The sequence below is a fragment of the Trichosurus vulpecula genome, chromosome 3 (genome assembly GCF_011100635.1).
Source record: "Trichosurus vulpecula isolate mTriVul1 chromosome 3, mTriVul1.pri, whole genome shotgun sequence".
Taxonomy (NCBI): domain Eukaryota; kingdom Metazoa; phylum Chordata; class Mammalia; order Diprotodontia; family Phalangeridae; genus Trichosurus; species Trichosurus vulpecula.
Window position 1 is genome coordinate 224,743,975 of NC_050575.1, and position 21,997 is coordinate 224,765,971.

Genomic DNA, 21,997 nt, shown 5'->3' on the forward strand with positions numbered 1-21,997 from the left:
TTTGTATTACAAATTTTTAATCATTGAGGGAAACCGCTGTCCATGTATAGATGAGAAGACAGAACAATTTTATCTTGGGCTAAAGATTCCCAGGACTCTCCATGCTTCAACTTATTCCACTACCTTTTTAAAAAGTATTTTTTTCAGCCACAACAACTCATGAAGACTGTTTACTGAGGTGTGGAAGATGGCTGATGTCTTGTGAATTGAATGCTGACTTTCAGGTACTGAAGTGAAGAATTAATATTTTTATGTTGCTATGAAGGGAAGGCTGATAGCAACATCCTACCTTCACCCCTCCCAACTCCTCCAGGTTAGTAAGCATAAGGAAAATAATGACTTTCTTATAAGGAGGCAGTAAACAAATAGTTGTTATTCAAATGCTGATGTTTTGTTGATAGCAAGGAAGGTTCAGTCTTGAAAAGTCTTATACTATCAGTTTCCAAATTTCTCTGCAGCTCATAAAAGGGTGAAATTGTTTAAGAACTATTGAGTTCAAACACGGTGACATTCTTCCAGTTACTAGCTAAATGTCCAGATGTTCATTCATCAGCCAAGACGTCCAGTCAAAACAAAATTCAGTTCTCCGACTCTTCTGAAATATTAGAAAATTTCTGTCGCTTAGCTTCTCCAAATTCCCTGCTCTTGGCCCTCCTTTCTCCATACTGGAAGACAAACAGTGAGGAGAACCTTGAATAGTCATTCATTGTTAGAAAGCTCCTCTTTACACTAAGCTTAAATGTCTCTTTCTTATTTATTCCCATTGCTCCTACACATGTCTTTTGGGGATATACAGGAAAACGTTCCATTCCTTGAAGATGACTATCATCTATCTGTTCCATTTGGGTCTTCCCCAATTCCTTTCATGGACTCCTAAGAGTCTCTAGCCCTTTTACCAACCTTTATACTCATTCCAAGGGATGGTGGTTACTTTTATCCCTATTTCAGATCAGCATTTTTATCTGTTATTGATGCATTTTTTATCTTAAAGATTTTTAAGTCACTCTATCCTTTACTGAGAATGAGATAGCCATCTGAAACATACATATACCTTATATGCAATACAAAAGGTCATACACCTTCTGGCCTAGGTCAGAAGTGAGGGGCCCTTAGTCATGCAGTCTTCCTGGGGGAAAAGGAAGTTCTTTTGGTAGCTTCTTTTCCACCTTACAATCCACTAAGGTGGCCTTACCTCCTTTTTCAAACATTTCCGCATTTCCCGATCAAGATCATTACAGTGACCAAAAAATTTCAGGACATTGTGCTATATGGCAAAAAACACAAGATATTTTATTCAATAAAATGGAATGGTCTCTACTGTACTAAAGTATATTTAAATAACTTTCCATTCATGTGTCAACTCCATTTAAAAGAAAAAAACGATGTGTGAATTCATTGGAATAAGGAAATCCTGATAAGGAAACTTCTATCAAGGTTTTCCTGACTCTGCAGTAAGCTCTCTATCTATGACATCAACATTGCCTCTGATTAATTTGATGATAGTTAATTAAAATGTCTAAATTCTTAAATAGATCTATCTGGGCCCATCTGACCAAAAACACAGAAGATTCTTTTTTGGGGGAGGTGTATTAACTCTCACTTGTTAAGATTACTTTCATTAACTTATTAAAATCTTATCTAAAGAGACAAGTTCCAGCTCAGGTAGAGCTTCATCCTCAACACATTCAGGGGCCTCTTACCTGCTCTGGGTCTGGTGTTTCTGGAAAATACGTTAACTCAAAAAGACAAGTTCAGGGGACTCCTTAACATTCCTTAACACAATCATTTGGGTCAAACTGGACCAAAGATATTTCTAAAAATACTTCCTTGGGATAACTTTCAATGACTATCAAAATAATACTTTGTGATATAAAAACATAAAGAGAAAATACTAAATTCATTATTTTTGTTTGAATTGTGAATTCCAAAGACAAATGTTTTATAAATCATTTGGGATTGTCCACACTATATTATATTCCCCATTAGTACAGATAGCTATGACTACTGCAGTTAGTAGGAACATCTAATAAAATAATTAAGTAATAATACCCAAGACTAATTTCCTTTTCAAAGAAATTACAGTTTTTGAATCCTTACCTTTTTGTGGCATTCTTTTAATAAGTTAATTAAAATGTTACATTCCTCAGTGTGCAGGTGTGGGGATAAGTCTGGATGCATCTCAGATTAAGGACAGTGTACCAACACATAGAATTTCCCACCTGTTAACAGAGCAAAATCTTGAATATGTATATATTGCAAATGTTAATACACTTGCTTCTTGGCACTGTTTCCAGTTAGCAGCATATGTTAACCATATCAAAATAGAAATATTTAAATTCTGTAATTGCCAAGCAGTCATCTGAATCAGAAAAATTTTCATTCTTTTCTTAACATCTTTTATTCATTTAGCTTAGTTCTGAGTCCCTTAGAACAGGCTCTGTACATACAACTATTCCTTCTGCTTATCAAATGTGATTTCATAGAATTTAAGGACAAAATTTTAAGGCAAAACACTTAAATGGTACTTTCAGGACTACAAGAAAAGAATTTCTTTCAAGAAATTTGATTTACTTAATAATCTACTTCAGTTAATAATAACTAAAGAGGCCCACATCCACCTTCTTATCCCAACACATATCATTCCCCTAGGAAGCTGTGGATAAATCTTTGTAATAAGAAACAAGAGCTCTTCCCTGTATCCCAATGATTTTCTGGAAGTTTTGAGGATGCCATTTGATTGATGAGAAACATCGCCATATCAACAGATGCCAAATTATTATTACTAAGGTAATGCTACTGTTGATTTAGAAATAACAATGAAAATGAAATATAGAATTATGATTTCATTTCTTTACTGTTGAATTGGGATAGAAAACCTTTATGGAAATATGAATATTTCAAATAAATGTTTCAATCATTTAATTAAGTCAGTTTTCTTTAAAATAATTATAAAACAGAAGCAATCAATGTACATATATATGTAAAATATATATATAGAAACAATGTACATATAACATGTAAAAATGTGAGCCACAGAAATGGTGCTAAATACATACAAATAAAGAAACAGAAATGAAGACACTGCAAGTCATAAATACTGGGGCAATGACAAGAAATAAACGGTATTTGTGCGTTAATGCTCAGGCGACGAGTTTGGGATACAAGAAGTTAGGAAACCTAGGCAGCTAAAGAACCACAATGGATAGAGAACAAGACTCAAGACCTGAATTTGAGGACATTTACTAGCTATGTGATCCTAGGTAAATCATTTAACCTCCCGCAGCCTCAGTTCCTCATTTGTAAAATGAGGATAGTGATTTCCTTTAATAATCATGGAGTCTTTAAAGCAGGGGGCAAATTATGGCCTGCCATCTGTTTTTGTACAACAGTAAAGCTAAGATTTTTGCATTTTAAAATAAAGATTTATTGCATTTAAAATCGTTAAAAACCATTCTTAGCTCACCATGGTGGGCTGGATTTGGCCCTCAAGCAGTTGTGAAAATAAGGTCACAGACTGTACCTGACTTGGAAACCACACAGTCATCTATGAGAACACCCATGCTACTTCCACAAGAACCACAGCAACAAAGAACCTTAGTGTATCTATGTATTCAGAAAAGAGAAAAAGAAGAAAGCTATGAAAACCAAGAAATAGCTTAGTGAAGCTGACCTTTGGGAGAACAATTCCAGATAGACCAATTTGGTAGTACCTATTTCTCAAAAATAGTTACCCTTTTCTAGCCTTTCTAGTGTCTATCCAGAATTAAGACTCCTACTATTACTTATAACAGTTCTGCTACAACACGGGTAAAATTAAACTACAAGGTCCCTGAAGGCAAGAGCAGTATTGTAACTGTGTATTTCAAGTGCTTAGCACAATGACTTGCATATAGTTATAAGAATTCAATCTGACAAGTTTTATTAAGTGCCTACCATGTGCAAAGCACTATGCTAGAAACTGGGGACAGATCCTTAAAAACAGTCTCTGGACTTGAGAAGCTTATGTTCTACCAGGGATAGGGAATGGGGAGCATACAATAGGTATGCAAGTACACGAGTAAACAGAGCAATCAATGCAAAATTAATTTCAAGGAAGAGAGGGACAGAGAAGAATTGGGAAAGCCTTGTGGTAGAATTACATGCACAATGACCCATCTCATTCTATGCTCTTCCCTCCCACTACTTTTGGCAACATGCCCTATTCATTCTCTGATTCTTTCTCATCTCCAATCTCTTCTTATCTACCAGTTCCTTCCTGGCAGCATGATACAGTGGAAAGCACAGTGAGCCGACTCAGGGAGACTTGGGTTTGAATATGGTCTCACTCTCTATGTGAATTTGGGTGTGTCACAACCCCTCTGAGCTCCAGTATCAGCGTTTGTGAAAATACACACACACATCTACTTTTCAGTACTGTTGCAAGGACCAAATGAGGTAATACATGCAAAGCACTTTGCAAACCCTTAAACATAGGAATATGTCTCTCCCATCCTTAAGAAACCTTCACTTTATACTGCCATGTTCTCAAACTATGAAATTACAAACTCTCCTCGCTTTAACAACTAAATTCCTAGAAAGAGTAACTACATTCCTTCCCTCCTGGCACCTTTCTCCCTTGATTTCCATAACACCCTTTTCTCCTGATTCATCCATTTTTTCCTACCTCCTAATCATGGGTATCCTGGAAGGCTCTGTCCTACACCCTCTTCTCTCTATTTAAAATTTCATCAGCTTTCATAATAACAAGGCAGATGACTTCCTAATCTACATACCAACTCCTTATATCTTTTTGAAACTTCGGTTCCAAATCACCAACTGCCTGGTAGACATCTGTATATGGCATGTCCCATCAACATCTCACAAAATGGAACTTACTACATCTGAGAAATGACAGGCTTTAGAGGAATCTAGGATTATTTCTATGAATTGATACAGAGTAAACATAAACTAAAAGAACAACTTATTCAGTGAGAACCTTAGAAAGAAAAACAACTCTGAAAGATTTCAGAACTCTGATTAATGCAATGACAAACTCTGATTGCAGAAGGCCAAAAAAAAAAAAATGAACCATGCTACCCACCTCCTGATAGAGAGGTGATTCTTTATTTTTTACCTTTTTTTTTTTTTTTGGTTTTTTTGAGGGAGGGAGGCAGGGCAATTGGGGTTAAGTGACTTGCCCAAGGTCATGCTGCTAGTAAGTGTGTCAAGTGTCTGAGGCTGGATTTAACTCAGGTCCTCCTGACTCCAGGACAGGTCCTCTACTCACTGCGCCATGAGGTGATTCTTAAAACTGAAGAATGAAGCATACCTTTTTTAAACATGGTCACTGTGAGAAATTTATTTTGCTTGAATATGCATATGTTAAAAAGGTTTTCTTTTTTATGGTTCAAGAGAATGGATAAGCAGGAGAAAGAGAAAATAAAATGCTTCTTAATTGGAAGAAATACTAAAATTTTAAAAAATATAATAGAACTTCTCTTTCTCCCTACATCTACCCCTCAACCTGACTTTCATACTTCTGTTGAGGGGCACATCATTTTCATGGCTGTAACCAGAATGGACTTTGTTTTCTTTGAATGACTCAGCTTACCTCATTGAGCTTCCCTGGACACTGGGGCTTGCTCTTCCGGGACAGGAAGCCCAGCGACCATGCCAGGAATCAGAGAACTTCCTGTGTGATGGGTCATGGGGCTGGCTGAGGGGAGGTGTGTTAACCTGGTCTACGCTAGGGGGAGGGGCCAAGTCAAGAACCAATCGGCCCTGGTCGTTCAGGCGGCGCTTGATGATGTCAAAAACTCTGTAAGAGGGGAGAGGACAGCTTGAAGATCTCCTTTTTCCTTTTCCGGTTGGAGCCAAAGACGCCTACAGCCGAAGCTGAGCTGCCGGTAGCAGAGCTGACTGGAGGCCAGTGGGTAATCTTCTTACCGTAGAGGGGAAGTATGTATACGATTTTGCCTTATACTATCTCACTTCTCTGTGGCCTCCTGGTTACCCTTGTGAGGCGGACTTATTGGGCCTGGAAGCTTTTGATGAAAATATCAAAATGGGGACGCTGGTTTGTGGGCTTGTTACTGTGGAGTGTAAATACATGCTTTAGTTCTCCTGCCTTCTGCCTAGAGAATTTCCTTATATCCTGCGGTTCCGGACCTTTTAGGCACATATGAGATTCTCTTTGAAATCGTAAATTCTGCCTTCCTAATATATTTGGCGATGAGGTGGATGGGATCGCTAGATATAAGATCTCTATTCAGAAGCAGAAGAACTTCAGAGGAAGAGATGAATATCCCAGGGTGGGAGGATCCATTTTATTCCTCCTTAGCAAAGGAACTGGCTAAAAAAGCCAGACCCTGTGAAAACTGGGAACCAAGGCTACAGAGAGGAGATCCTAAGGATTTGGAAAGGTGTTTACAAGAGGTTGGAATTCAGTCAGGGGCATCACTAGCTAGGCAAAGCTGGATAGTGTTATCAGCCTACCAGCTAGTATATGAAAGATTGAGATTAAGTGAAAGAGATGGGGGCACTCCTACCCCACAGCAAGAAGGGGAATCTCAGATAGCAGGAGAACAAATTGCTGCTCAAGAACCCACTGACTGAGATGAGAACTTTTCTATTAATGTGGCTAGGAGCAACAGGAGGCCAAATAAGCCAAGAGTGCATCCCAACTCAGCCCAGACCAAGCCTGACTGCCTGCTTTGTCCTTGCCATGGTGGCAGGGGAAGCGAGTGGGGGGAAAATGAGCCAATGTTAGGGGCTGAGACAGAAAACACTACTAGGGTTCAGGACATCCCTCCCACAGAGAATGGGAGATGGTTAAATACTCAGACAAGCGTTCGTCCCGTAGAGAGGAGGAGGACAGAAACCCGAGGTGGCAATTTAGTTACGAGGGAATTTCAGGAAGATTTCTCACCACAAGAAGTCACAGATATTTTGAGTAGATTCAGCCAAAGAGTAGGAGAACCATTAATATCTTGGATGGTAAGACTCAGTGATCAAGGGGCTGGTGGAATATTAGTAGATAAGAGGGACTGTATGAGATTCGTAGGTATCAGCCACGATCCTCTAGTTCAGCAAGCTTTTAGGGAACATCATCAGCGAGGAGATGATGCTAGCAGGACTACTCTGCTGGCATTAGCTGCTGTGGGATGCAATAAGAGATATACTAATGATTCTATGTGGCCCACCAAGCACAGACCCTGGTATTCACTTAAAGATTGTATCACAAGACTAAAGGAGGAGGTAATGAAGACTGCTATCATGACAGGAACTGCAGACAAATATTACAATGATCCCATAGGAATCCCTCATAGGAATTTAATAATTAGGACAGCTCCCCCTGCTTATAAACAACTAATTTTGAATCTGTTACTTGGGGAAGTAGGGACCCATCTTACAGAGGAGATAAATAAGATTTTACAGTTACATGACTTAGGAGACTGGGGAAGGGATAGATCTCCTCGAGAGAGAAGGGTGAATAGCCAGCAAACTTGGCGCCAAAATGGAGTGACAAGAAAAGAAATGTTCACTGCTCTATTGAGAGCAGGGGTAGGTTTTGAAATGATAGATGGCATTCCAACCAATGAATTGTACAGGATGTACCGAGATAAAGGACTCAATAACAGGAGAGATAGGGAAATAAGAACTGCTCCTGCAAATGCTACAGACGTTGAACCTTCATACCGAAGTGAATCACATGCTAGGGAATACTAGGAAACAGGCCAAGCCCCAGTCCAAATTAAGGAAATACGTAAGCTGGATTGCAGACCTCACATTAACTTGACCATATATTGGAAAAATGGGTCAAGTACAGTAACTAGGGCATTAATAGACCCTGGGGCCAAGGCCACCCTTATCTATGGGAATCCAGACAAATTCAGCCATGGAACTCCTACCATCACAGGACTAGGAGGGACTGAAATATCAGCCAGACAAGTTAAATTGATGATGAAAATTGGACAGTTGTCCAAGAAAGAATATAGTGTGGTTATTGTGCCTATTCCTGAATACATCATTGGAATAGACATTTTGAAGGGTATGACCTTAAATTTACCTGAAGGGAAATACCAATTTGCTGTGAGGAAAATAGGCATTAATGCAGTCTTAGTGGGGAAAATCAAGATGGATCCAATCACTTTGCCCGAACCTTCTGAAGTAATTACTTTGAGGCAATATCGTGTGCCAGGTGGGCAAGATGAAACTGCCAACACTATAAGAGAATGTGTTGAAGCAGGAGTGTTAGTCCCTACAACTACTCAATGGAACAACCCTGTCTGGCCAGTCCGAAAGTCAGATGGAACATGGAGGATGACAGTAGATTATAGAGAGCTGAACAAAGTGACTCCTCCCTTGTATGCTGCTGTTCCAGACACGGTTACTTTAATAGAGAGAATACAAAAACATGAAGGGACTTGGTACGCAGTTATTGATTTGGCCAATGCCTTCTTTATGATCCCAATAGACCCCAAGCAATGGAACCAGTTTGCTTTTACTTGGCAAGGCCGACAGTATACATTTACACGCCTGCCACAAGGATATATTCATAGCCTAACTATTTGCCACAGGATTGTAGCTGAGCATTTGGATGAATTAAAGCTACCTGGTGTACAGCTTACACATTACATAGATGACATCATGATACAGGGAAAGAATATAAAAGAAGTGGAGGAGAGTTTAGCATTATTAATTGACCATATGAAAAGCAAAGGATGGGAAATCAACCCCGCAAAGGTTCAAGGGCCAGCTCAAACAGTAAAATTCTTGGGGATACAGTGGAATAGAGGACTGCGAGAAATTCCCCCACAAGCTCGACAAAAAATTCAGGATTTTCCCACCCCTACTAATAAGAAAGAGGCCCAAAAGTTCATAGGGCTATCTGGTTACTGGAGACACCACATCCCACATTTGGGACAAATTTTAAAACCCTTGTATAAAGTCACCAGAAAGAAATATGAATTCGATTGGGGCCTTGAACAAAGTAGAGCTTTTGAGGAAGCAAAGGCTGCTATAGAATTAGCTCTGGACTTATGGCCTATGCAAAATGGGCCAGTGGAGTTACAAGTGACTGTACAAGATGACTATGCAAATTGGAGTCTGTGGCAAAAACAACAGAGCCGAAGTGTACCTTTAGGCTTTTGGTCAAGGAAACTGCCCTCATCTGGAGTGCAGTATACACCTTTTGAGAAGCAGCTGTTAGCTGCATATTAGGCTTTAGTAGAAACTGAGCAACTAACCCTGGGTCATGAAATGATATTAAGGCCTGGAATTCCAATTATGACTTGGGTAATGAGTACCCCAGTTTCTCACAGAATTGGACATGCACAAGAGGCAAGCATAATCAAATGGAAGTGGTATATTCAGAATAGGTCCAGAGCAGACAAAAGTGGAGTTTCTGCTTTACATGAATCGGTGGCGAACATTGGCACTGAGAGAAATGAAAAACCCCTTGAATCTAAGCAACAGATGGTGCCATCCTTAGTGAAATGGAATAATGGGTATGATGGACTAAATGTAGAACAGAAGAAACACGCTTGGTTTACTGACGGGACAGCAAAATATTTAGGACAGAAGAGACATTGGAAAGCAGTAGCCTATAACCCCTGTACTAGGCGAACTCTGGAAAGTTCTGGGATAGGGGGAAGTAGCCAATATGCTGAACTGATGGCAGTACATCAGGCCATCAGAATGGAGAAGGAAGGACAGTGTCATATATTTACTGATTCATGGGTGGTAGCTAATGGATTAGCTACTTGGATGCCTATATGGAGGAATCAGAATTGGGAGATTCATGGCAAACAAGTTTGGGGTAAAGAGTTATGGGAAAATATATGGGACATGTCTTTGGTTACGGATTTGTCAGTTTTTCATGTTGATGCTCACGCAATCCTGACCACACCAGAGCGTGAGTACAATGCACACGCAAAGATTGCCACTGAATGTATTGTCCCTACTCCAACTCCAACTGATGACTCAGCCTTAGCAAGATGGGTCCACCAGACCGCCGGCCATTTAGGGGTCCAGGCCACCCACCGATGGGCACAGGATCGGGGTATCAGTATCTCTCATGCGTTGTTAAAACAAATAACAGAGGGGTGTTGTATATGTCAATTAGAAAAAGAACGAACTCTTCCTAGGATAGTAACTGGAGAAATAGCGAGGGGAAAAGTTCCAGCCCAAATTTGGCAGATAGATTATATTGGCCCACTACCCCAGGATAAAGGATGTAAATGTGTATGTATGTGTGTTGACACCCATTCAGGTGTACTAGTGGCTTGTCCTTATAAGGACGCAACTCAGAAAAACATCTGTAAAACCCTAGATAGTGTAAGTTTATACTATGGAACCCCAATGCAGATTCAAAGTGACAATGGGTCACATTTCAAGGGCAAAGAAGTGAAAAGATATTGTGTGTTGAATAATATAGAATGGATATATCATATTCCATATTACCCACAAGCATCTGGGCTGACTGAAAGAATGACTGGATTGTTGAAAGAACAGCTGAGAAAATTAAGCTCTAATAATTCATATCGACATTGGAAGGATAATTTGTCTATTGCCTTACGTAATTTGAATAATAGGCCCTTAGGGGGGAGTACACCTCTAGCCAGAATGATGACCCCAAATTTGCAGATTAGAGAACAGCAAACACGTGAGATCCAAAATATTGAATTTTGGACTGCGAGGGAAGATGTCCCCCTACCATGTCCAGGAACACCTGGTTCGGCAGGATATGATTTACATTGTATAGAGAATTTTAGGTTGAATAGGAAAGAGATAAGAAAAACCCCTACTGGAGTATGTATGAGAATCCCCAAGAATCATTTTGGACGGATATTACCTAAACCAGGATTAGCAGCTCAAGGAGTACATGTATTGGCTGGAGTGATAGATTCAAATTATCAAAAAGAAATTGTTGTGACACTCCAGAATTTGGGTGAAAAACCTGTACAATTTGGTAGGAATGATAGGATGGTTCAAGTGATTATTATCCCCTGTGAAAAAATACCCTTTGTGAAAACTGACCCTCCTCCCAAAATAACTACTAGAGGGGCAAAAGGGGCTTGCTCCATTGATAGAATAAAGTTGGGAGCTAAGGTATGGGTAAAACGGAAGCTAGATGATATTCCAAAGGCTGCAGAAGTCATAGCCCATGGGAAGAACAACACTGTAACAGTTGTCTATTCAGGGGAAGATAATTACCAAATCGTACCCCTGAGCCATATATTTTACCATGAATAGGGCTATAATATTAGATTCACGGACCCCACAGGTATGGCTGATGCTGGTAATTGCCACAAGCCACTCAGAGGGAAGGTGACTTTGTGTGATTAACGGATGAAAGCTTGTACATCTGGGGAAAGTCTGGGAGGACAATCCTAGTCTATCTAGGATGGGATCCTCCTGGTTTCCCTTGTACATCTGGGGAAAGGCTGGGAGGACAATCCTAGTCTATCTAGGATGGGATCCTCCTGGTTTCCCTTGTACATCTGGGGAAAGGCTGGGAGGACAATCCTAGTCTATCTAGGATGGGATCCTCCTGGTTTCCCTTGTACATCTGGGGAAAGGCTGGGAGGACAATCCTAGTCTCCATCTAGGGTGGGATCCTTTTGGCTTAGTTTCCTCATTGTGTTCCATTTAAAAAGAAACATTTCCCATCTGAGTTTGGCTCTGATATTGGATCTCTGCATAACTGAAATTTCAACTAAACTGGAGATGATTTTATTTGAAGGATAATAGCCCATACTTGCCTACTCTTTTGGTTCTCTGTTTTAGTTAACCTTGTCGCTAGTTCTGTCTCCTGCAGGCTTAAGCACCCTTTAGTTTCCAGTGACTGCCTAAGCACGTAGCATTCTTGGAATTCCTGCCAGCTCGCTAAAGAACTGAACTCTGGAATGGGATTCTTTGGGGTAGGGACACCTCTACATCCAATTTCAGCAAGAAATGGAAAATGAGACCTTCACCCCTTACCCCAAGATTTTGAGCCCCAATTGTTTGGGGGGGGGGAATGATGATAGTGTTCTGTGTACTTATTTTGTGTTATCCTTGCCATATTGTTTCATTGTTCTGATATTATTGATCCTATGTAATGGATACAAAGATCTAGGGGTGGACATCTGAATTATTAATAATTATTTTGGGATGACTGATTGAAGAGATTATCTGGCTGGGATCTAGGGGTGGATCACATTTGAATCGTAAACCAATATTTGGGAATGTCACTGAATGATATGTTTTGCTTTATTGTGAATGATATGTTTTAGTTTCCTGCATAATTGGATCACAATGTTCTAGGATATATAATTTAATTTAAATTATGATTGGATTGTGCATCCTAGAACATTGTGAGGGGTGGAGTGTAACCAGAATGGACTTTGTTTTCTTTGAATGACTCAGCTTACCTCATTGAGCTTCCCTGGACACTGGGGCTTGCTCTTCCGGGACAGGAAGCCCAGCGACCATGCCAGGAATCAGAGAACTTCCTGTGTGATGGGTCATGGGGCTGGCTGAGGGGAGGTGTGTTAACCTGGTCTACGCTAGGGGGAGGGGCCAAGTCAAGAACCAATCGGCCCTGGTCGTTCAGGCGGCGCTTGATGATGTCAAAAACTCTGTAAGAGGGGAGAGGACAGCTTGAAGATCTCCTTTTTCCTTTTCCGGTTGGAGCCAGAGACGCCTACAGCCGAAGCTGAGCTGCCGGTAGCAGAGCTGACTGGAGGCCAGTGGGTAATCTTCTTACCGTAGAGGGGAAGCATGTATACAATTTTGCCTTATACTATCTCACTTCTCTGTGGCCTCCTGGTTACCCTTGTGAGGCGGACTTATTGGGCCTGGAAGCTTTTGATGAAAATATCAAAATGGGGACGCTGGTTTGTGGGCTTGTTACTGTGGAGTGTAAATACATGCTTTAGTTCTCCTGCCTTCTGCCTAGAGAATTCCTTATATCCTGCGGTTCCGGACCTTTTAGGCACATATGAGATTCTCTTTGAAATCATAAATTCTGCCTTCCTAATATAATGGCTTATAAGTCTATTCCATACATAGCTTTCCTTTACTGCCCTCTCCTTCACCTTCTAACCAATCAGCTACCAAATCATGTAAATTCTTCCTTTATGGTAGGGGTTCTTAACCTGGGGTCAATAATTTTTTAAAAAATTAATAATCATTTCAATGTAATTGGTTTCCTTTGTAATCCTATGTATTTTATTTGATACATTTAAAAACATCATTCTGAGGAGTCCATGACACAGAAAAGGTTAAGAAGAACCGCTGCACTATATAGTATTTCTCACATCTTTCCCCCTTCTATTCATTTACATCACCATCATGCTAGTTCAGATCCTCACCTTCTTTCTCTCAGAAATTAACTTGATTAGCCTCTATCCTCCATACAGCTGCTAAAATAATCTCAAAGTACAACTCTGATCATATTTACTTCCCTGCTCAAAAAAAACGCAATTGCCTCAAATATAAGATACAAACTTCAGACTGGCATTTGAGACCCTCAATTACATGTATCTTCCAGCTTTAGCTACAGATCTATGATCCTATGATACTAAATTAGCTTCATTTCAGCTTTATGCCACCTTACTCCTTTTTCACACGTATTCTACCTCCCAACAAAATGGACAACTAGTAGCTGTTCCCCGAACCCAACATCCCATTTCCAAGCTCCATGCGTTCACAAACGCTGTGCTTTAAGCCTGAAATGCACATCATTCTCATTTTTGTCTCTTGTTATAGAATTCCCACCAATTCTTTGCAACCCAATTCAAATGCTAAATCCCTTAGGAAATCTTCCTGGACTTTATAACCAATAATTTTCCACTATCAACAGGTGCTCTTGTGCGTCTCTTACAATTCTCTGTAGTTGTTTTATCTCCTCTACTAGACTGTGAACTCTATGATAGAAGGCACAAAGTTTAACTAAACTTTGTAAACCTGAACCCAAACTTTAAACTTAACCCAACACCCCTAGTGTAGAACAGTATTTTGCACATAGGACTTCTTAACTGTTTGAACTGAAGAACCAGTTAAATGTCTAATAGCCCCCAAAAGTCAAGGATAAGAAAGACCCCCACATACACCAAGATATTTATAGTAGCATTTTTTTGTGAACGTGAATAACTAGAAACAAAGAAGACATCCATTGATTGGGATGTGGTGAAACAAACTGTAGTAATAAATATAATGGGAGTATTACTGTGCTATAAAGATACAATGTGCTATATAGAGACATTTATCACTTTACCTAAATTTGAATTAGCAAATTCAACTTTACTTAAAGAATTCTGAAAGAAATCCGCGTTCCAAAAATACACCTGTGTTACCTTTACTGTACAGTATTGTGCTCCCCCCTCCCCCCACTCACCCCTCAGCTCCCAGCTTTTCCCAATCCCCTTACCAAAAACACAAAACAAAACAAAAACCGTCCAGGTGGAAGCAGAACACCAGAGGGGTCAGGGCCACCTAGGTTTGAGACCTTTTGCCCAGCTCAGTATTACCCCCGAGAGTGTCTGTCCTCATCCAAAGTATCCTCAGTCCTCTCCTATCTGTGTCTCCATCCAGTCCCCACCTGTCGGTCCTCTGCTTCTCCCTAGGCAAATTCCTATTATATAAAGGGCTTTAAGCAGAGGTCTGAAGAATAGTCCACTTACTGTAAAGCTAGAATTGATGAATACACAACCATGGAAAGAAATGAACTGATGTGAAATTAAATAAAATACACAAAGCCTGCAAAACGTAAATGCAAAGAACAAAAAAAACCAGTTGGAATTGGTTGGATTCCGTGAAATTATAATACTAAACTTGGCCTCAAAGAAGATAACCATTCCAGGTTTTGGGGTTTTTTTTTGGCATAAATGGGGGGCCATATAATTCACATTTTTTCAACATGTTGGTTACCTTTGCTGAACATTTCTTATTTTTTAATTTTTGTTAACCTGAGGTCCCTGAACTTATTTTTAAAAAGATAAATGTATTTCAGTATAGTCGGTTTTCTGCTACGTTTTATCTTATGCATTTAAAAACAGCATTCTGGGAAGGATTCCATAGGCTTCAACGGACAGCCAAAGGGGTGGGATAGGGTGGGGGAAGGAAATAAAAAAAAGATTAAGAATCCTTTGTCCTAAGGGGGATGGCTCCCAGTGAGAGGGACGGGATGGAGAAGGAAATTTAAGGGATGGAAAAAAAAAAGATATCAATAAAGATTTGTTTTTTAAAAAGCCTGTTCACATAAATTTAGGATTAGTTAACTCAAATACTTAAAATAAGAGTCACCTAGACTCAGTAAAGCTTACTTCAGTTTCCTGAGCGGTAAAATGGGATTAATAACAGCACCTACATCCCAGGGTTATGGCGAGGTTATTTATGCAGTGCTTCAAACACAGTAAGCGCTTAGTAAGTGTTTATTCCCCTCCCCTTCCCTAACAAAAGAACACAGGCGCGTCTTACTTATGCCAGTCTCAGAGAGCCTAGTTCAAATGAAGCCTAACAGGCTCCGCCCCTCAGCTCTGTGACCTTGGGCAAGTCCAATAGTTTATCTGGGCCTCAGTTTCCCCACCGGCAAGCCGGGAATGGGGGTGGGGCTGGGTGGGTGGGCTGGAGAACGTCTAAAGTCCCTGGCAAATCTAAATCGAATACTGACAGGGGTCCGAAACCATTCCGTCGATAAGTCCTGGGCCGAGTCTCACCTCAGGAGATGCCCTGAAGGTCGCCCGTGGAAGAAGTCCCAACCGCCAGACTCCGAAAGTCCGCTCTCTCTTAGCCGTTGCCGCTTGGCTCTGGGTACGAGGCCGCGGTGACGCGCCTGAGGCTTCCGCACACCTACCCCAGGAGGCGACCTCAGATCCTCGAGGTCAGACAGTGAAGAAGAGAGAGACCGGGGGGGGGGGGGGGGGGGGGGGGAAGAGCTCGTAAGGGGACGTAGAAAGGGGCCAGCCAATTCCAGACCTTCTAGTCCACGAGCGCGAAACTCCAGCCCGAGAGTCCTCCTCCAGGAAGAGCCTGACGCCCCCACGTAAGTCTAGCTTTGCGCCCGGGCGGCTTTACTAGAGGTGCTGGGGAAGTGGTGCGGCTCCCCAGGGTTCAAAAGCTCCCGTTTCTCTATATTCATGAAGTCGGAAAACTACGAGTCTATGGAGAAAAGGGCGCTACCTACATTAAAATTTAAAAAGGGCCATCTGGCTAAGCAGCGAGGGACCGGCACTCCGGTAGTTTCTTCCACACCTCCCCCCCAACCGCAGGATGTATGGTACTTCCCAACTCCAGGTTGCCACTCGGTGGGGGCGGGTCTTGGCCGACGGCGTAAGCTCCAATTGGTGGAGTTTGAAGGCAAGTAGGACGAACCCTGAACTGGCGCGATCCGCGAAGGTGATGTCGGCCCAGAAGGCGGGAGCTGCTCTAGCCTAGGTAAGGTGTGGGGAGCTGGCAGTGGACGCTTTGCGTGGAATGTCTGCTGTTGGTCGTCAGTTGCGGGCGCAGAAGCACGTCGATCTCCCGTGGGAAGTTTGGGGTGTTCGAGGTATCCAGGTTCTTCTGCCTCCCTCTCATGTTGCTGTCCCTCCAGACGTGTTCTGGCTGCGGCTGGGGCAGAGATTTCTAGGCTGGGTAGGCTTAGATTTCGCTGTTCTGCTATCGTCATGACAACGAGACAATGCAGTCTTCCCCTTCCCCCCCCCATTCGTTACCCCTCCTCCTTGCTTCCCCCCACCCCCACCCGGGTCTGGAGAGGCCAAGTGAAATTGCGGTGGCTGCTCTCCCCCCCCGCACCGCCCCCCCCCCCGGGAAATTGAGGTTTCTGGGGTCATAGGATTACAGACGTAGAGCTGGAAGGGACATCCGATGGCATTTAGCCCAACCTTCTCATGTTACAGATTAGGTAGCTAAGGCCCAGGAGGGTTTGGTGACTTGCCCTGGGTCCCGCAGGTTGTCAGTGGTAGAAGCGGAATTTGAAGCTAGATCCTTTGATTTTAGAGGCAGAGCTCTTTCCACTGCAAAGTGCTGCTGATTCTTCGCTCCCCTTTGGCCCTTGCTACTTACTGTTTTGGCTGTCCTCAGAAATAGGGCAAGGCGCGGTGTTAAACTGTGGGAATGTAAGAGTGAAAACGACACCCTCTTGACCCAAGGACACTTAGGTGAAGATGGGAATATAACACAAAGAAGCGTAATAATAATCGCTGACATTTATATAGCGCTTTAAAGTTCGCAAAGTGCTCTGCATGTATTTCATTCTTATCAATTGAGTCAAACTAGGTAGTGCAGCAGATGGAGCTTTGGGCTTGGAGTCAGGAAGACCTGAGTTCAAATTCATCCTCAGACACTAGCCCTGTGACCCTGCAAGTTACTTAACCTCTGTCACCTCCAGTTTCCTCTGCTTTAAAATGAGAATAATGATAGACCCCTCCCAGGGTTGTTGTGAGAATCAGATGAGAGAGTTATCCAGTGCTTAGCACAGTTCCTGACCCGTAGTAGCACTGAATAAATGTTTGTTCCTTCCTGGTCCCTCTCTGTAACCCTAGGAGGTAGGTGCCGTTACTATCCACATTTACTGATGAGGAAACAGGTGGTTAAAGAAGCTAAGAGCCTTTCCCATCTGCACATAACTAGCTAGTTAAAGCATCTGAGGCAGGATTTGAATTTAGTTCTTACAGACTCTTAAGTCTAGCACTGTTATCTACTCTATCGTGTAACTGCCAGTATAAATAAAATAGGAAGGGCAGAAGAGACAGCCGGACAACAGGTACCTTTTGAAGAAGGGGTGAAGGCACTCAACCTGAGGGGAATTAGGAAGTAGTAAATAAAGACCATAATTCTGAAAAGGCAAGGAATGCATATCAGGGGATGCTAAAATTTTGGAGAAGCTTAGGTCAAATTCTGGAATCATTTTAGCTGAAAGTCCATGAAGTCAAGTATTGTGAAATGAGGCAGGAAGTACCTTCCTTTAGGTCATGTGCCATTTTGGAGCTAGATCTTGTTTGTCTCAGATCCCTGTCTAAGAAGAGAGGAAGTTACTAAAGGCTCTTTGGATCATTATTTTGTCAGTTGTATGAAGGATGGATTGCAGAGTTTAGATAAGATATAACCCTTGTCCTCAAAGAGTATAAAGGATAGTAGGGAACAATAAAGGAAACAAGCATTTAAATGACTGAACAGCAAAAATGTGCCAAACACTTTGTTAAATGCTAGGGATACAAATAAAGGCAAAAATCAGTCAAGGAATATACACCCTAATAGAGAAGACAGTGTGTTTGAATATAGACAAAATATGTATAAAGTAGATGGAAAGTAATCTAAGGGAAGGCATTAGCAGCTGGAAGGGACCAGAATGGCATCTACAGAAGGTGGGACTTGAGCTGCATCTTGAAGGAAGCCAGGTAGAATGGGGCAGAGGAGGAGGAGGAGGAGATAACATTTTAGGAAAGGGGGAGACAGCCAGTGCAAAATCACAGAAATGAGTATATCATGTGAGGACCTGCAGGTAGGCCTGGAAAGTACAGAATGACAATACTGGAAAGGCACTATAGAAAGGGCAAGGTTGTGAAGAGCTTTGCCAAATAGAGGATTTCACATAGGGAGCCACTGGAGCTTGTTGAAGGGGATAGGCAAAGTAACATAGTAAGGCCTACCTCTTGGAAAAATAACCTTGGCAGCTAAATGGAGTTTGGGTTGGAGTTGGGAAAGGCCTGAGGCAGAGAGACTTGTGAAGGCTGTTGGAATTGTCCAGGCAAGAGATACCTCTGTATCTTAGGGTTGTGGCTGTGTGAAGGAGGAGGGAGATAGGACAGCTGAACCTATGGGAGTTGATGAGATCACTAAATTAAGGAATAATAAATAATAATTAGTACATCAGGTAGCAACAAGGTTTTTAATCTGGGGCCTGTGAACTTGTGTTTTTAAAAAATATTTTGACAACTGTTTTAATATAATTTGTTTTATACATTTAAAAAACATTGTTCTGAGAAGTTCATAGGTTTTGCCAGTTTGCCAAAGGGGTCCATTACAGAAAAAAAGGTTAAGAATCCTTGGTATAGAAGGAGAAAAGAAGAAGACACAGGACAGATCCTTAGAGGACACCCATGATTAGGGCATGGATGATGATAGCAAAGCCGAAAAAGGAGTCTGGGAAGGAAGGTCAAGGAGTTAGGAGAACCAGGAGAGAGCAGTGTCCTGAAAACCTAGAAAAGAGTAAGGATCAATGAGGAGAAGGTGAGCAATGGTGTCAAAGGCTACAGAGGGGTCAAGAAGGATGAGGACTTAGAAACAAGCAATTCAGAGACATTGGTGACTTTGAAGTAGTTTTAGTTGAATGAAGAAATAGGAAGCTATAATGCAAAAAGTTTAGAATTGAGCGAGAGGGGAAGCGGAAGCACCTAATGTAGACAGATGGGAAAGACATGGGGTATGTGTGTAGGCAGCAGGGAAGGAGCCAGTAGGTGGCTAGGGATTCAGCGTCAGCAGAAGGGACCCAGGTCTTCAGTGAATACTCAAAGACAGAAAGAGTTAAAAAAGAAAAGGTTTAAAATGAAAGCAAGTTTTGTTAATTAGGAAGCAGGCATTCCAGAGAGCACGCAGTAGGTAGTTGGGCAGATTTGGGAGGGTGGGAGGGAGGGAGCGAGCAGCTAAGGATGGGGAACAGGGTTTGTATATGGACAGCCAGAGATTCTAAATGATTGGGATGAGGAACATGAAGGGATTGGGGGGAGAGGAAGGATGGGAGTATGCGAACCATTGAGGACTGAGTCCAGAGGTCCTCCAGGTTCCTTCTTGTGACAGGTGGGGATGTTGTATCCTAGAAAGTCTACCTCCTAGCAGGCAGAGAAGTTGAAAATACAGCTCAGTGGTATGCAGGTCAGAAGACAGGAGGAAACAGTGTGAGGCTAAAGACATGGGAGGTGAGGAAGGTTTGTGATCCAGAGGATGGCTTCTGGAGAAGGTCCTGGGACAAAGAGAGCCCTTAGTCAGTGGCCAGGATGAGTGGTGGGTGGAGAAAGTCCTTGGGAAGGCCCAGGGATGAGGGTTGTGGCGGGGGCAGGTGATTAGGATGCGGACTAGTATACAGTGCTGGGGATGGCCATGTTTGGAAGACTATCCTTATCAAAATAGGTGAGGAATCAATAGAAATTAGTGATCCCAAATGATCTATCTAGATACATCTTTATACTTTATAGCAATCAGTACCTAGATAAATCATGGCGTGGAGACCAAGCACCAGTCCATTAAAAGATTTTTTTGTTATCAGACAAAGAACCTAGCTAATTCCTTTCAAGTCAACAAACATTATTCTAGGAACCTCGTCATTGGAAAGTTGGCCACCAGATGATGGATTCTATTGGCCACAGTAACTCATGAAGATTGTCCATTAAGGCCTAGAGTGTTTCCAGTCTGCATTGCTGGAAGAAGTATGCCCACTGATGAAATCTTTTAAAGTATTAAAGTGGATATGTTTTATTCAAGTTTCATATTTTCACATATGCACCTGAGCAAAAATAATAAAAAAAAAATAGTGTGATAGAATGTCTACAGATTCTTTGAGTGACAGGTAGGTGTTTGGGGATGAACTCTAAATATTATTGCAAAATAATTATGGGTTAAAAATTTCCAAATTATGATGTCATCCTTTTAAACCTATTATAGATATTTTGCTAATAGTATCTCCTCTTTTTTTCCTTTGAAGTATCAGAGGGATGGATGAGATTGTCGCTGAGTTTATCAGGAGGACTATCCTGAAAATCCCAGTTGCTGAAATAGTGAAAATCCTGAGAATATGGGACTTTCTCCCAGAAAGTCAGCTGAATACCATAAACCTTCGACAATGCAAGGAAAGTGTCTCTCAGGAAGTGGTTGAGCTTTGTAAGGTGATAATATTTAAAATTATTAGCACTGTGAAGACATAGGGGAGATAAATTAAATGGTGCAAAAACAAATAAATAACTTAAAAACAATTTCCTAGAGTTACTAAAAGACAATAGTAGAGCCAAGAACAGAACAATTTATGAGTATCACAATGAAATTTTCATATATAAATTCATATGTTCACAATACTTTATTACTATAACAAGGATGTAAATTACAATTATTGGCCACTTTGGGGTTTGAAAATTGTAAGGGCTTTTTTTTTTTGGCATGTGAATACATCAGTCTTAACCTATTTAGTTATGCTGCTAACTTACCAAGTGATGTAAACATGTTTATTCAAAATGTTAAAACAGTGACGAGGCATGAAGTTTGGTGGGAGAGAGGTTGAATATATAGGCATATTGGGGATAAGAGAGTACTTGATGAAGAAAAAAGGCTTAGAGACTGCGTGGAAAGTAAAATAAATACTAGTGATTTAGTGAGATCTAGTTCGTGTGCTATGAATGAGAGAATCAATCTGACACTATTTTCTCCAAATTCTCTACTTTGTCTTTTAGAAGAAACATGCAAGTATGAAAGAAGCTGCAATTTTAGACATAATTTGTAAGTTACATGGATTTCTATAACTTAATTGTGTTTTAAATTTATCCATTTGATAGTTCTTGACTTAGTATTTAATCAGGAATTCAAAGGTATTTTCTTTGCTAGCATTTATGTAGTACTTTAAGATTTGCAAGGTACTTTACAAATATCTCATTTTATTGTCTCAACCACCCTGGAAGGTAAGTGTTATTATTACCCTCATTTTACAGGTGAGGAAACTGAGGCAGACAGCAGTTAAGACTTTGAACTTGAGTCTTCCTGATTCCAGGTCCAGCATTCTCTCCTCTGTGCCATCTAATTGTCTGTAGTTGGTATTACCTACTATGCGGGTTGTATTTTTTTCAGGAATTTGTTCTCAGTCATTATCATGGATCTTATAATTTCTTTAGCTCCATTTTTCTAGCACTGACCACACTTAACATTTCCTCCTTCGTGATTTTCAGTCAGTGCTTAGAGGGGACTTAGGTGGTACAGTGGATAAAGTCAGGAAATCCTACCTCAGACACTTGTTTTCGAGAGACCTTGGGCAAGGCACTTAATCTCTCTT

At 41.3% G+C, this 21,997-nt stretch overlaps 2 protein-coding genes across 2 annotated transcripts in view; one reads left to right on the top strand and one right to left on the bottom strand.

Moving 5' to 3' along the window:
• On the bottom strand, nt 1–16,017 carry CMC2 (C-X9-C motif containing 2). Its single transcript, XM_036748795.1, has 4 exons — nt 15,684–16,017; nt 2,098–2,219; nt 1,193–1,264; nt 1–665 (listed from the first exon to the last, which is right to left on the bottom strand). Exons 2-4 carry the CDS (start codon nt 2,176–2,178, stop codon nt 579–581), a joined length of 240 nt encoding a protein of 79 aa, XP_036604690.1. The 5' UTR covers nt 2,179–2,219; nt 15,684–16,017; the 3' UTR covers nt 1–578.
• Nucleotides 16,018–16,315: 298 nt separating this feature from the next.
• The window catches only part of CENPN (centromere protein N), a 48,651-nt gene continuing 42,969 nt past the window's right edge, over nt 16,316–21,997 (top strand). Inside the window, exons 1-3 of the mRNA XM_036748796.1 lie at nt 16,316–16,401; nt 20,666–20,846; nt 21,405–21,450. Of these exons, the coding sequence (XP_036604691.1) occupies nt 20,676–20,846; nt 21,405–21,450 (217 nt within the window). The 5' untranslated portion in view covers nt 16,316–16,401; nt 20,666–20,675. The remainder of the gene's footprint in view (nt 16,402–20,665; nt 20,847–21,404; nt 21,451–21,997) is intronic.

Excerpts from the sequence above, each read along its gene's own strand:
- CMC2 (XM_036748795.1), bottom strand. The coding sequence starts at position 2,178 with ATGCATCCAGACTTATCCCCACACCTGCACACTGAGGAATGTAACATT. Across the intron at positions 1,265-2,097 it reads TAAAAGAATGCCACAAAAAG|CACAATGTCCTGAAATTTTT; the intron begins GTAAGGATTCAA and ends TTTGCCATATAG. Across the intron at positions 666-1,192 it reads GGAAATGTTTGAAAAAGGAG|TATGGAGAAAGGAGGGCCAA; the intron begins GTAAGGCCACCT and ends TTTGTCTTCCAG.